The 14,528-nt window shown below is 39.8% G+C and overlaps 2 protein-coding genes across 2 annotated transcripts; both read right to left on the minus strand.

Annotated features, from left to right (window-relative positions):
• Positions 1-11,159: 11,159 nt before the first annotated feature.
• Positions 11,160-12,324, minus strand: LOC110892516. The gene is made up of 3 exons (XM_022139675.1): positions 12,264-12,324; positions 11,748-12,188; positions 11,160-11,650 (listed from the first exon to the last, which is right to left on the minus strand). Exons 1-3 carry the CDS (start codon positions 12,322-12,324, stop codon positions 11,160-11,162), a joined length of 993 nt encoding a protein of 330 aa, XP_021995367.1.
• A 216-nt stretch (positions 12,325-12,540) lies between these two features.
• On the minus strand, positions 12,541-14,159 carry LOC110892517 (PKS-NRPS hybrid synthetase CHGG_01239-like). Its single transcript, XM_022139676.1, has 2 exons — positions 13,827-14,159; positions 12,541-13,323 (listed from the first exon to the last, which is right to left on the minus strand). The coding sequence occupies exons 1-2, from the start codon at positions 14,157-14,159 to the stop codon at positions 12,541-12,543; spliced, it is 1,116 nt and encodes a 371-aa protein (XP_021995368.1).
• Between the last annotated feature and the right edge of the window lie 369 nt (positions 14,160-14,528).

The following is a 14,528-nucleotide window of genomic DNA, read 5'->3' on the forward strand; positions in this document are numbered from 1 at the left end:
CATGTAACTTCTAAAAAGTGCAAAATGAAATGTAGTATTTTATCTCCCTCCACGAGCTCTTGTTCAAATAGAGAAAAACAACAACACATTCATAATAAATTAATTTGATGATCGCATATGTTCACTTTTCTGTAAATTCAATCTATATGATGCACATTATTACTCAATTCATAAACATATCGTGTCAAATATTAAATCTCTATGTTCATTATTAAATGTTCTGCTTTTTTAGGATTACCTATACTTTTATTATAACGTAGGCTTTTTATATATAAAACCAAGACACGATAAGAATAAAATAAAAAATATTCAATTCTTTGTGTGTTGTTGGTTTTAAAAAAATAATATGCACGCTAACAATGAAATGAAATTTTGGAATAAATAATAAGCCAGTAATAAAGTCATGGTGAATATATATAGTTAGAAAAAGAAATAAATATATATAATCCAGTTATGATTTATGAACCGTGGTACCAATGTAGCTGCCCATTGTTGAATTATTTTGATACCCGTTAAATGATATTAATTAGGGGTGTAAATGCGAATCTAGCCTTGCTTAAATATATGTTTATTAATAAATGAGTCGGTCAATCTTGGACATAAAATCCGTCTAGTGGTAGGAGACTTGGGTTTTTTTAAAGGAGACTTAAGTTCAATTCCCACTTGTGTCATATTAGGGTGGATATTGGGAATGATGGTGACAAACCCACCGAGGGGGGTTCGATCCTGAGCCACACCCCGGTTTTCATCCGACTGTTACTTCAGCGAGGCAACTCGTGTGGAGGCAATACGGTTTCCAGCTGAACGCCGTAACCAAGTCTAGGCAACCCAGCGCAGGCCCGGTTAAGACAACGTAAGTCTGAGCAGACTTGGCTGGAGCCGCCGATTAGACGGTGTGACATTGGGTCACTAAAAAAGAAATTCACCGTTCAAAAAAAATCTTGGACAAACAATTATATATATCATATAGAGTTAAATGCTTGGTTGGTCCCTGTGGTTTGCGAAAATTGCAGACTTGATCCTAATGGTTCACTAATTACAGAATTGATCCTAATAGTTGTAACTTTTGCACTCGAGTGGTCCTTACCACTAACCTTTATTAAATTTCTTAGTTAAGTTGATGTTAAATGACTAAATTGCCCTCTAACAATTAAAAAAATTGCACAGCCTGAAATAAACACAGTACAACAATCATCAATTTTTTTTGCAGATAAACGATTTTAAAACATCATCAACAAATTAGAGTTATAAGATCGCATCCCTCACAATCAAAGATGGTATACCACACGAAGCATCAAATTTCATCCGGTTATGCTCAGCTTAAACCACATATTTCAGCAATTGTTTAACTGAAGTAAGTAAAACGTGTTTTAACATAATATCTAAACTTTATGATCCAATATCTAGGGTTTACCACAGTTAAATATCCGAACAATGAAACGTAAATTAGGCATTTAATCTGTAGATCAACTTTGCTTAGCATATAGGTCATTCAACAAATTCACCAAAACAACATCAACAAACTAGAACTAGAAGATCAGATCCGCCACAATCAACAACGGAATACAAACGAAGTTCAATTTTTTTCCTTAAATATTCATCCCTGTTGCAAGTTTCACAGTTCTGGATGTATTCACCGTCGCACGTGCGGAGGAGGTGGTGACGGTGGCCGTTTCGTCGGCGGAAATGATGGTTCTCGATCCTTGCGCTTCGTTCTTGTTGATCCGTACAGACGATTTTCATTCATCTTGTAGAATTCGATGGAAAATGTTGAGTGATTTCACTAATTTGAACTGGTGACGACGGTTTACGAGTGTTGATATATTCTGATGTCTGCGACGTTGGTTTCGAAGGGTAGTGGTTGTGGCTGGTTCGCTGGTTATCGGCGGCTAAAGCAGAAGGGGCGACGGTGGTGTTAGTTGCAGGTGTAGTGGTAGGGTTTTTGTGAGGGTGGGAGAGAGGAGGAGGAAGATAGTTTTATTTAGTTTAATTCCTCAAGGGTAATCTAGTCATTTCACATACATTTAACTGATAAATTTAACAGAGGTTAGTGATAAGGACCAACCGAGTGCAAAAAGTACAACTATTAGGACCAACTCTGTAATTAATAAACCATTAGGATCAAGTCTGCAATTTTCGCATACCACAAGGACCAACCAAGCATTTAACTCTATCATATATGTGAATAAATAATAAAGAGTGGAGCTTGAACATTTGTTCATTAGCTAATCTTCAACTTTGAACACACAGCTCAAAATCAATTAATTAAGCTCTAGCGCTCTTAAGTTAATTAAGCCAAGCTCGTAGTTGGATAAGTTCAAGCTCGACCCAACTTCTTGAGTTATATCACCTGTATCAGTTTGATTCTTGAATTAACACGTATCGAAAGTTGAATATCTAGAGGTTAATTTTTTATAGTTTTTGGTTTCCCTCGCTTATTATGAATGTTTTGAAAATCAGATCGGTTCATATGCTAAGAGTCGATATAGGGTTGGACCAATCGGTTAAACATTTTTATAATACTCATTTCATATTTGTATGGTTATATTTTAACTTGTTTTATTTTTAGGATGACTAATTGTTTTATTTTTAGGATGAATAATGTTTGAACTAATATGTCATAATGATTAGTCATTAGAGTATGAAGTCTAATATTTTGGGGAATTGGCATGTAATAATTCCACATAGACTTTATTGACCATTAATAATCCCATCTTAGAATATTTCCCTCACCAGTATCACCTTTCACATATTTTTCCTACAACGGTCCCTCGTTAAAAAAACTTTACGGAGTTAAGCTTTTTTTCCAAATTACAAACAGATTTTTTAGGCCTTTTGATCAGAATGATGATACGAGTCCATTGATGTAAAACTTACTTCGAAATGATGCTCCAAGTGACTTGATTTTGGTTAATTGGAAATTTAAACACCCGAATTGAAGCGCCGTTTTCATCGTTTGTAGCACCGTTTCGAGGCAAGTTTTACATCAATGGACTCGTATCGTCGTTCTAATCAAAAGCCCTAAAAAATCTGTTTGTAATTTGGAAAAAAGCTTAACTCCGTTACGTTTTTTTTAACGAGAGACCATTGGAGGAAAAATAGATGAAAGGTGGGACTGGTGGGGGGAATATTCTGAGGTGGGATTATTAATGGCCAATAAGGTCTAGGTGAGACTATTACAGGTCAATTTCTCTAATATTTTTTCTATAGATTTTAAATTGATTTTGGGGTAAATTACACTTTTCGTCCTTTATGTTTGTATCAGATTGCAATGAATAACATTTAACTTCAATAATTACACTCACAATCCTTTATTTGAAAAACGCATCACACTCTAGGTCCTTTAGCGCTAATCTAATTAAAATTTTCAGTTAAGTCTGATCATATAAGGCTAGTTTAGTCATTTTACCTAATAATTTAAAGTATTTAATAGAAAAAGAAAATACATTTTAAAACTTATAAAACAAATATAAATACCCATTCACCCCCACCACCAGCAGTCCCTACGAATCGAAAGCAAACCCCCAAATCTCTAAACCTTATATCTATTATGTGGCGGTTGTGTTTTCAAACGAAAACAATAGATCTATGTGGAGAGGAGATAGAAAGAGTTTCAGGAGTGAGAAGGGCGGGGTTGTGGTGTGTTGTTGTTGGAGAAAAACGGTTACAATAGATCGATATGGAGAGGAGACTTGTAACACCCCGTGTTTTCGAATGTCAAAGTCAAAGTCCAAGTCAACTTTGACTTCTTTGACTGTAATTAGTCTATTTTATCTTTTATTGTATTATGTGGAGTAAGTGTTGTTAATCAGAGAAATCGAAGTAATCGAACGTTTACCGACGCGAACCGATTTACGACTTTGAATGGTAGGAAGTAACAATGCGATAAAGTTAACTAATCAGTAATCAAACCAATCGAATCATCATCGGACTCGAAACTCGAACTGCGCGAACCTTGGTTGTTATTATACGTGTGTGTGTGCCTTATGTGTTACTTGTGCATGTTTACTTTATGTATTGTGTGGTGATCAATCGAATCAATCGAATCGAAACTCGAAAATCAATCGAACTCAATCGAAATCAAGTTGTGACAATTGGTGGAAAAATGATTACGCGAGATATAGATGATTGTATGTTAGATTCAGTGATTGGGACTAAAAGTAATTTGAATAGGAAAATCTATCGTATTCGTATCATCTTCAATCGAAATCGAAATGTCAGAAATCGTCGCATCGAGCGTTCAAACCAGGCTGTTGATCGATCAGGCTGTCAGCCGATCGAATAGCCCAGCCGATCGGACGGACTGTCCGATCGAGCAGGCTGTCCGATCGGGATGCCTGGCCGATCGGCCAGCCCTTTCCCCTTTTGGAAGCCTATAAATAGGCCTGTCATTATCATCCTTTCCACTTCTGGAAACTCTCTGACCGACCAGCTCGTGCTCCCCTTCTTTTCTCAGATTTCTTCCGATTTCGGTAAGTTTTCATCCTAAATCTTATACTTTCTTGATCAATACACACTCCTACACCTTTCTGTCTTTCAAATCTTAACTTTTAACCGTGAAATCATCAAGATTCAAGCATTCTAGGATGATGTCATCATGGTGTTCTTGAAGAACATCATGTTTTGGCCTCATTCCACCATGAATAGCTTGAATCTAACCGATTTCCACATAAACAAACTAAGATCTATCACAGATCTGAACATTTACACGGTGTAAAGGATTGAAAGAAGGAATTCCAACTTTCTTTCAACTCTTTTACACTCAATGCCTTCAAACCGGTAGAAACGGAGCTTGAGCCAACTCACCGATCATTCTAAAGGTTGCGTGGTTCAAGATTCAGATCCTATCTACGAGGTTCACCGACTTCAGGTTAAACATCAAACTATCGTTCCGAACAGTTCACCGGCCGGACTTGGGTGATTCCTGTCCGAGCAGGGGATACCAGTAAGAACAAAGGTTCCATGGTTCAGCTCGTTGACAAACTACCTCAATATAACGTCAAGAAATCAAAACAGCCAAGTGTTAGACGAACAGGCCGACCAGGTCAGGATGCTGACCGAACGGTTAGGCTGTTCGAACGGACAGCCCAACCGATTGGACAGGTCAGCCGATCGACCAGGCCAGCCGATCGGCTAGCATATGGTCCCACGTTTTGACAATTTCATGAAGTATGGTATTGAACGAAGTAATGTCGGATCGAACGACTGATTGGTAAGCATTACTCTTCGGATCATGAAATACTATGCTTCAATACTTAATCGATTTTCAACTCGTTCGACGTATTGGAATGCCACCCGATCGAACATGCTGTCCGATCAGGTGACATCCTGCTGAGGACTGACTACTGAAGTGTCTAACCGATCGGTTAAGCCGACTGATCGAACGACCGATCGATCGACCGTTCGATCGATCGACCTGAAAGGTAAGAACACTTCAATGTTCTCAAATACTACAACGAAAACCTCAAAAGCACAAACCATCATACACAAACACATCCTTCTCAAAGGAAGAAACAATCCACTCGAACAGCCAACCGATCGGCGTACCGACCGATCGGGCAGGCTGTCCGAACGGACTGGTTAACCGAACGGTCAAGCCGTCTGATCGGACCTACCGTCTGATCGACCAGGCTGTCCGACCCTCCATCACTTGTTTCCGATTAACGCGTTACTCATCATTATGCTATCGAACTATTCAGGCTAACCCTACTCTCAAGCGCTCCCTTCAATCCATCAATCAATCGCTGTGAGTATACTCGATCCCTTTTTGCTTTTAGCACTTTTGGGTGTTACATACGTTACTTATTTCAAATCACAATCGAACACAGTACTCAATTATTTGAACACTAACCGTTACCGCATGTATTACGTGACTAAATGAATGCTTGTTGTTATGTTTACACGTGGAATGCTGTCTACCTGCCTTAACGACGTAGTACTATAGTTTGGACTCAGCACCCGTTCACACGGGGGTTGTTAAGGACAATTACTTGCATGGATTACGGTGGTAATCATGTATTGCGAACTCTCTCGGACAGTCAACCCGCAGTCATTGGTATCGATAGATCCATGTCGATAATTAACATGCTTCGTTTTCCTCTGTGTACGTGCTGGTTATGCGTAAACTATTCGAACTCTATTATGCTAATATCAAACTTGTATGCTCACCTTTACATTATATGTATTGACTTATTTTAACGTATGTGACAGGCAATTAGGATGCTTATCTGCTAGGAATGCGAGCTAGGAATAAGCGTCTAGAGCATAGTTGTCTGTAGATCTTGTCAGACCGAGTCTCTAGAAGCATTTGAACAATATTTATATTTTATTTGAATCTGAGTTGTCGGAAGAGAACATTTGACTAGATGTTTATCTGTAATAACTTGTTTTATTATTTGGGATACGGTATGGGACGTATTATTTAAACTAAATAGTGATGATGGTTGTTATGGAAACTTCTGGACAATCTGTTTCGCTCAGTGTCATGCCCCGATAATTCCGCCATCGGTTGGGGTGTGACAAGACTGAGAGAGTTTCAGAATTGAAAGCAAACCCCCAAATCTGTCACGACACCATCACCAGCTTCACCAATAGACCCATAACCACCTCTTGCGTCCTTCGTTTCCACCATTACAAATAACTCCACCAGTCGAATTAGATCTGTAAAAGTTCAGATCCCCAATGCTCCACAGCTTGAAAATCCCCAGATCCCTAGTACCTTTGAATCTGAGTGCCGGTGGTTTTGTGGTGTTTTATGTTCAAGTGTAAGTACCCGACGACTGTGAAGGTATTGTGGGGGTTCTTGACTGAAGTTAACGAGCGGAGATTGATGAGTGTTTTTTTAACCTTAATTTTCGGAGTTCTTTGATGCCCTAATCGGTTGGCATTTTTGTGTTAAGACATTATCATTTAATCTTTCCAGTTGTTTGATGCCTTATCAGTTAGGGTTTCTGTTTAAACATGTTCGTCATTAGGAAAAAAAACCCTTTGGATTTTTGTCGGTTTTATGAATCTATAATGAAGGCTCGTATTTCTTCAGAAAATTGCATCATGTCTGAATTAAAATAAAGTTATGCAACATCTTTTTTGGTTAAAAATTGTGTCTTTTGAATGTCACGAATGAACTTTGACTACATTAAGAAGGTTATGCAGAGCATCTATTTTGAATGTTGTTGTGCTTTTTTGAATTTTATTTAAGGGGTCTTCTATTTCCACACCCTTATAATCTTATTTTCACATCCCTTTTTGTATACGGGCGGTATATACTTATACGGGTCGTATAGAATGTTCATGCACAGAATTTAATGAGTTGAATGTTTTTTTTGTTTTTATATGTATGCGGGACGTATATTATATACGGGTCGTATACATACTTGCATATTGTTTCGAAGGTTGGACAAGGGTTTTTAGTTTTGAAATCTGTATACGGGCCGTATAATGTTATACGGCCCGTATAGCCCGTATAGAAAGTTTAATTTTTTGTTGAAATCGGGAAACCGTTTAATAAGTTTTGTAAATTTTAAAATAGTGTTGTATATATCGGATTATGTTACGAGTTTGTAGTTAAACGTATTTATTATGTTTAATAAGTTTCCTCTTTGTAAAACGATAAATATGTATAGAAAAGTTAATTTTTTGTTGCAATCGGGAAACCGTTTAATAAATTTTGAAAATTTTAAAATAGTGTTTTATATATCGCATTATGTTACGAGTTTGTGGTTAAACATATTTATTGTGTTTCATAGGTTTCCACTTTGTAAAACGATAAATATGTATAAAATAGTTAATTTTTTGTTGCAATCGGGAAACCGTTTAATAAGTTTTGTAAATTTTAAAAGAGTATTGTATATATCGGATTATGTTACGAGTTTCTAGTTAAACGTATTTATAATGTTTAGTAAGTTTCCACTATGTAAAACGATAAATATGTGATATGATTATGATAAACTACGACAACAATTATTAAACAAACAAGTTAACATCTAAACATAAGATTAATATTTATAATGTTTTACATCTAAAACAAAAAAAAGATAAACTTTTACAAAGTTTCAAACGTAAAATAACAAAAAAAATAATAATAATACAACAAGCAGCTACGACGGTGGTGGTGGTGGTGCTGCTGCGCCAGCTCGTGGAGGTAGGGGCGCGGCAGAATGCATAGCCACAATCGCCTCGACCATCCACCGTACATCCTCTCTCACTACAGCTAAATCCCCTCTGACTGCAGCTAAATCCCCTCTGACTGCAGCTACATCCGACTCGACCTGAACGAGTCTCTCCTCCACCCCCGGTGGAGGCATCACACGCTGTCTCACGCTGCGTCGAACGTACGGGCGATCACCCCGTAACTCCTCCGCAGCTACCTGTGATCGATCGCCAGTATGAACGACCCCCTCTCCGTCGCCTCCCTCTCCATCGCCTCCATCTCCCTCGCCCTCGCCTCCCTCTCCATCGTCTCCCTCCTCATCACCACCCTCTCCACGGGGTCCCTCACCCACACCATAAGCCCAAACCAGCTGCCCTCCCTCGACCTCGCGAGCCAAACCCATCGATAGGGCTGTGTCCCTCCCAACCCTGTCAAGCTGGCGTGTCAGGGTCATATCACTTGCCACCTGCGGGGACAGGAGGCGAAAGAAACCCTTCGCCAGACGGGTGACGAAGGCCCCACAGCTGATGTGGGAAGAGGGTCGCTTAAAAGCGTACTCTGCGAGATATGCGGCCAACTTGTACGCCAAGTTGGCACTCCCGCCGTTAAGTAAGTCGTGCAAGAAGAATAGGTCATTTTGGGTGACCCATTCCCTGCTATCATGACGAACGGCGATCGTCAGGCGATACACTGATGTGGCCGTAAAGATCAGTCGCCCGTGCCTTCGGGGACCGCTGACTCGGTTTCGCGAACTCCCCGAACCCAATAGTGCGCCAATACGGCCACAACACGTCAGTGGACGTGCTGACTGGCGCATCAAAAAATGCGCGGGACCTTGAGTCCTCCTGTGAGTACAGACCCAAGGCAACAGCGAACTGAGGAAGTGTCATCCTCTGAGTCTTGCCGCAAATGGTAAAAGCTATGGCCTCTATCGTCAAAAAATGTTGAAAACCCCCCACCCCGGGTGTCCGTAAATGAAAATGTAGATAAAAACTCTAAAGTAATCTCCCTGTGGGCCCGCACTGCGGCGGCATCAAATAAGCGGTCCCACGGGGAGTTAGCTGGCATGAGCTCCCGGACCCGACCGGTCGCTCCAATATCGGTCAAAAACTGAAAATCTATGGTCCGAGGCGCATCCAGCACCATCTCCCGTAATTTGCCCAAAACCCTATAGGCAACCGTACCTCGGGGGATATCTCTAAGAAACTGCCCCGTCTCAGTAAAATCGGGCACAACCTCCTCCTCCTCTCCACGTCCACGTCCCCGTCCGCGTCCACGTCCACGGCCCTGACCCTGACCCTGACCTCGACCTCTACGGGCCGCACTAGTTTCTGATGACTCAGCCATATCGTCTGTAACAAATAACAATTACAACTTAGCAATCACTATACGATTATCGTTAACGTATTATACGAATACTGTTCTTGTATACGAACGTATTGTACATATCATATACGCTCGTACAATGTTTAAATATTCAACAAGTATACGACCGTATATAAAATATACGTTCGTATAATGTTTGAATATTCAAACAGGTATACGACCGTATATAATTATACGATCGTATAATGTTTGAATATTCAAAAGTTATACGAGCGTATATAATGTATACGATCGTAAAACCTTTAATTATTCAAGTGTATACGGTCGTATAAAGTGTATACGATCGTATATTGTTTGAATATTCAAACATTATACGATCGTATACAATTTATACGACCGTATACACTTGAATAATCAGTTACAATTTTCTGTTTCAATTTTTTTTTTCAAATTGAATTATACAATCGTAATCGTTACGCCTATCTACGCTTTACTATACAAGACCATAATCTAACATGTTACAGAATTTGAAAGTTTACTATACGAAAACGTACCGTATAGGAAGAACGAGAAGAAAACGCCAAAAACGCCGAAGAACGCTGTCCAAGAACGATCCGAGAGAAAACCAAGATAATTTTTGGTGGAATGTTGAGGCCGTATGGTGGAAATGAGGTCGTATAAAACTTATACGATCTTTTTTCCTTTGTATACGGGCCGTATAAAAGTATATGACTCGTATACAGTAATTTAATTTATTTTAATTCTGTCGTATACTCAGTATACGATCACGGTAAACGAGGCGTATATTTTTATACGACCCGTATAAAATTCAGTATTTTTCATTTATTTTCAATTACTATATGCGGAACTGACGAAAATACGGTCGGTATGCGTTAACGTTGATTCGTTTAAACGTTTTTTCAAATTCAATTTCAACAAGTTGCCAAAACATTTATATAACGTGTATGTTGATCATTACAAATTGTCAAAACATGTAAATAACATTTTATATTCATAGGGTACCTATATCTATGTAATCCCTGGTCCTATATTCATCAACGATCGTATTATATTGGTCAATACGTTCCTTATAATAGTGATACCAACTTTCTGCTGGCGTATTCCGTGTCGGTTGTTGCCAGTATCCTGATGGGGTTGGCATTGGATATTCCCCTTCTAATTTGACGTGAATAAAATGGTTCCTGTGTACATGTACAAGCGCGACAGTTTGATGCGGAATACTTTCTTCGGCTGTTGTGAACATGGGAAAAAATGAAGCACAACCAAGGTCACTTAATAAGAGACAAATGACATTCCACCGGTTTGCTATCAGAAGCCCCGTGAATGGCATTTGTAGCCACTTATGTCGAGGTGCTCCGTCTATATGGTCGGACCAAACTAATGATTCCAGAACTTGTTGATACTGAACTTCATTTATGTTTTTCCAAAGTTCATGGAACCGGTTGCACTCATCATGAAGATTCTGCCGTATGAACGGCCACTGCCACTCTTTAAGCGATAAGCCGACCACTATAGATCGAAACCCACAATTACCATCACCCTGCACATTTTGTATGTGACTGAGGTGTGGATAGAAGCACGGTGGAATGTACTTTTTGAAGTGCAAGAACATATTAACTTGTCCGACAGGCAGCAAAGGTAAGTCTGGTGGCTCTTCCTTTGATTATGCGACCTTGTTTTTCGTTTTCGAATTCTTAGCGCCTTTCGCAATCTCGCCAAAGAACGTAGGTGTTTCAGTACAATAACTCTGTGACTCGACAAACGAGCTGTGCTTGGTAGGTTCGATCGTTGACTCTTGTGTGCCAAACCCATCTTGTGAATCACTATACTGGTCCTGAGTTGTAAAAAAGCTGTGTCTAGAAGGCTCCGTAAACGAATCATCCTTCCTTTGTTGCTGAGCTTTTAAAGTTGGACGACCCCGTGTGTTTTTTTGCACAACTGGTTGTTTAAGCTTCGTCTTATTGAGTTGTACCAACTCCTTCATCTTTTGAATCAAGTTTTTCTTGAGTTCTCTCGGCTGAGCACTTAAATGTTGTTTGAGAAGCGCAAATTCGCCGTCTAAGTCGAAAGAGTCCACCTTGCTCGGTTCCACTATGGAGTCCAAATTTAACTTTCTCCAAAAAGGGTCTATCAACTCCAACGGGATCATTTCACCTAAGAAACATATCAACAAACAATATAAAACGTCAATAAGATTTTGCGTGATGAAAGGCTATGATTATAAAATGTGGTTGGTCGAATAATGTATTACCATTCGTTGTATACGGTTCCAACCGACACGCGCACGGCAACCCACAGCTTGTATACAAACGGCACGCGCATGTACGGTTATATAACATTAGATTTTCTATTTCATTTACTTCGTCTGATATCAACTCTAGGCAGGCATGTGAAACCTTCTTTAGTAGGAGATTAAATATTGGTTTGTTATGATGACCCAATGTTCGGCTCCTGCTTGTTTCAATGCTGCCTTTGATTTCTGTCACCTGGCTTCTTATGAGCTTATCGATAAGTGGTACCACTTTCTCCAGGGTGTAATTAGAGTCGCCTAGGTACTGCTTCAAAAGAGCATGTTGACCCTCTGCCCTGTTCGTTGTACGTTGACCGAAGTTCAGATGTTGGTCACTCCAGAACGAAACAAACCGGTCTCTATATGGTTGTAACCAGATTGAATCCAAATAGTTCATAATCTCTGTAATCAAATTCAAGTGCAGTTAAGACAAGTCAAATAAATACGATTATTAAACAAAAATTATATAAAACTTACCGTCGGTTTTTTTTGCGTGGCAAGTTTGATCGTATTCGCTCGTACCAGTAGTTGTAGTCATGATCGGTCGTTGAGTTAATTAGCTCGCCCCACTTTTAAAGAAACCTATATATGTTTTAAAGCTTTTCCTGCAATGTTTGAAGATGTTTTGCTGTATGTGCCACCTACACAATGAATGTCTAGCCCTGGGAAACACGGTTGCACATGCGTTCATTAGGGCGCGATCTCTATCCGTTACTATTACACTGGGTTCCATAACACTGTCTAATGAGTGTTTCTACCTCTGTAGAACCCATGTGAAGTTTTCCTGTTTCTCGTTGCTTACGAACGCATGAGCAATGCAAAACGACATCAACGTGGATGTAACACTGATAATCTGGACTAGCGGCATTTTGTACCGATTCGTCTTGTAGGTGGCGTCTATAAGCAACACATGCGGGAAGGCGCGCCACAACATGTTCGACTCCGGGTGGATGAAGAAAACATCCTCGACCCGTTCGCCGTTTTGAGATGTTCTATGGTAAAAAACAAACCCAACCTTCCCCAACCGGTCGAAAAGTATCTGCATTGGAGTCTCGCCGACTTGTTCCATTCGACCTAATTTGGCCCGAGCGTTGTATATGGTGTTTCTTGTTGAGACATTATAGGGGTTCTGTTCTTTAATGGCAGCAAGAATGTCTCGTGGTTTTATGTTCTGATGCGTCATTTGCTCCACCGTCCTCTCTTCTGATGGAGTCAGCCTCATTAGGGACGGATGACCCTCTGGATACAGAAATGGTTCGTAGTTATGTTTAGCTTCATCAACCTTTAGATCCCAATAGCCTAACCTCTTTTTGTATGCCCCGATCAGTTGGAACTTGCAACCGGTTTTCCTGGTCCCGCTGCGTCTGACCGTGGCTGTTGATTTGTACTCGCCGGCACAATCGCACGTAAGCCAGATTTTTAACGGCTGACCGCTACCCTGTTTATCGTAGATGGTGCGTTTGGTGACGAGGGCGTAGCCATTTACGCGTCCAACGTCTCTACACCACTCTACCAATTCGTCCATGCTAGCGAATTTCTAACGAAAACACTTATATGTGTCAATTAATGATTAACCAATCGGTTTAGCTTTAGTATAAACGGGTTCGGGTCAGTTTCAGGTTGAACCTGCGAACCCGTTTGGGTTAACGGGTCGGGTTCGGGTCAACATGGTCGGGTTGGCGGCTTGACCCGTTACACATTTATACTATATTATGTTTTTTTAACAATATATTTTACGTCATAAATTAAATGGAGTGCGTATTTTTATGCCATGATTATAAGTTAAAAAGAAAAATTAACATAGATTTCAACCCATGAAAGTTCGGGTCATTTTTGGGTTGTTATGTATGATACGATTTTCGGGTTCGGGTCGAGTTCGGGTTTGTGTAAAATTTCAGGTTCAGGTCGGGTTGAACCCACCAACCCGCGAACACGACCGGTTGAGCAACCCTAATCTAAGGTTTTAATAAAAACAACATCAAACGTAAAAACATAAAATAGTTAACGTACAACAAATAAACATATAATTAAATGTTATACCTGCTTGTTTTGAAACTCACTACGTTCCTGGTCAGCATTTGGACCCTCCGGCGGTCCATCACTTATGGGAGGAGACTGAGAACTATCAGTCGGTGGTCCAAAACTAACAGGAGGGGCTTCAAAATTAACCGGGTGTTGTGATGGATAATAACCAGCATAATTAGGCTGAATTGCATCCAAACCCCAAGTATCCTGACCTGCATCAGACGCAAGAATGGGATCGAACGGAGCATTCAGATCAAACATGCCCGCTTTGTTATCTTCATTGTTATCATAACTCCCCTGATTCGCCTCGTTATCAAACACATTAAAAAAGTTACCCCAACCTGACATTATAGCGTAAATAATTTGAATACAGAGAAAAATAGAAGAAACGAATAGAAGTTGAATGAAAATGAATGAAATTAGTGTCGTTTATATAGAGAATTGTCACACCCCTAATTTCCACGTGTCACCGGTGGGCCCGGTGGGGGATTATCGTGACGTAGTTGATATCGTCATAGTCAAACAACACAAATTATAATGCACAGCGGAAGCAAAGATAGAATTATTTCAACTTAAAATTTATTGTAATATCCAAGTATCACAAAATGTCGAAATAAAATCCACAGGCAGAATCAAACAAAAAGGAAACTTCATTTCAACAGACTTCATGCATCCTAAGCTTGCGAGACTTCTATGGATGCTTAAGGAGTGACCAGC

The sequence above is a fragment of the Helianthus annuus genome, chromosome 12 (genome assembly GCF_002127325.2).
Source record: "Helianthus annuus cultivar XRQ/B chromosome 12, HanXRQr2.0-SUNRISE, whole genome shotgun sequence".
Lineage (NCBI taxonomy): Eukaryota > Viridiplantae > Streptophyta > Magnoliopsida > Asterales > Asteraceae > Helianthus > Helianthus annuus.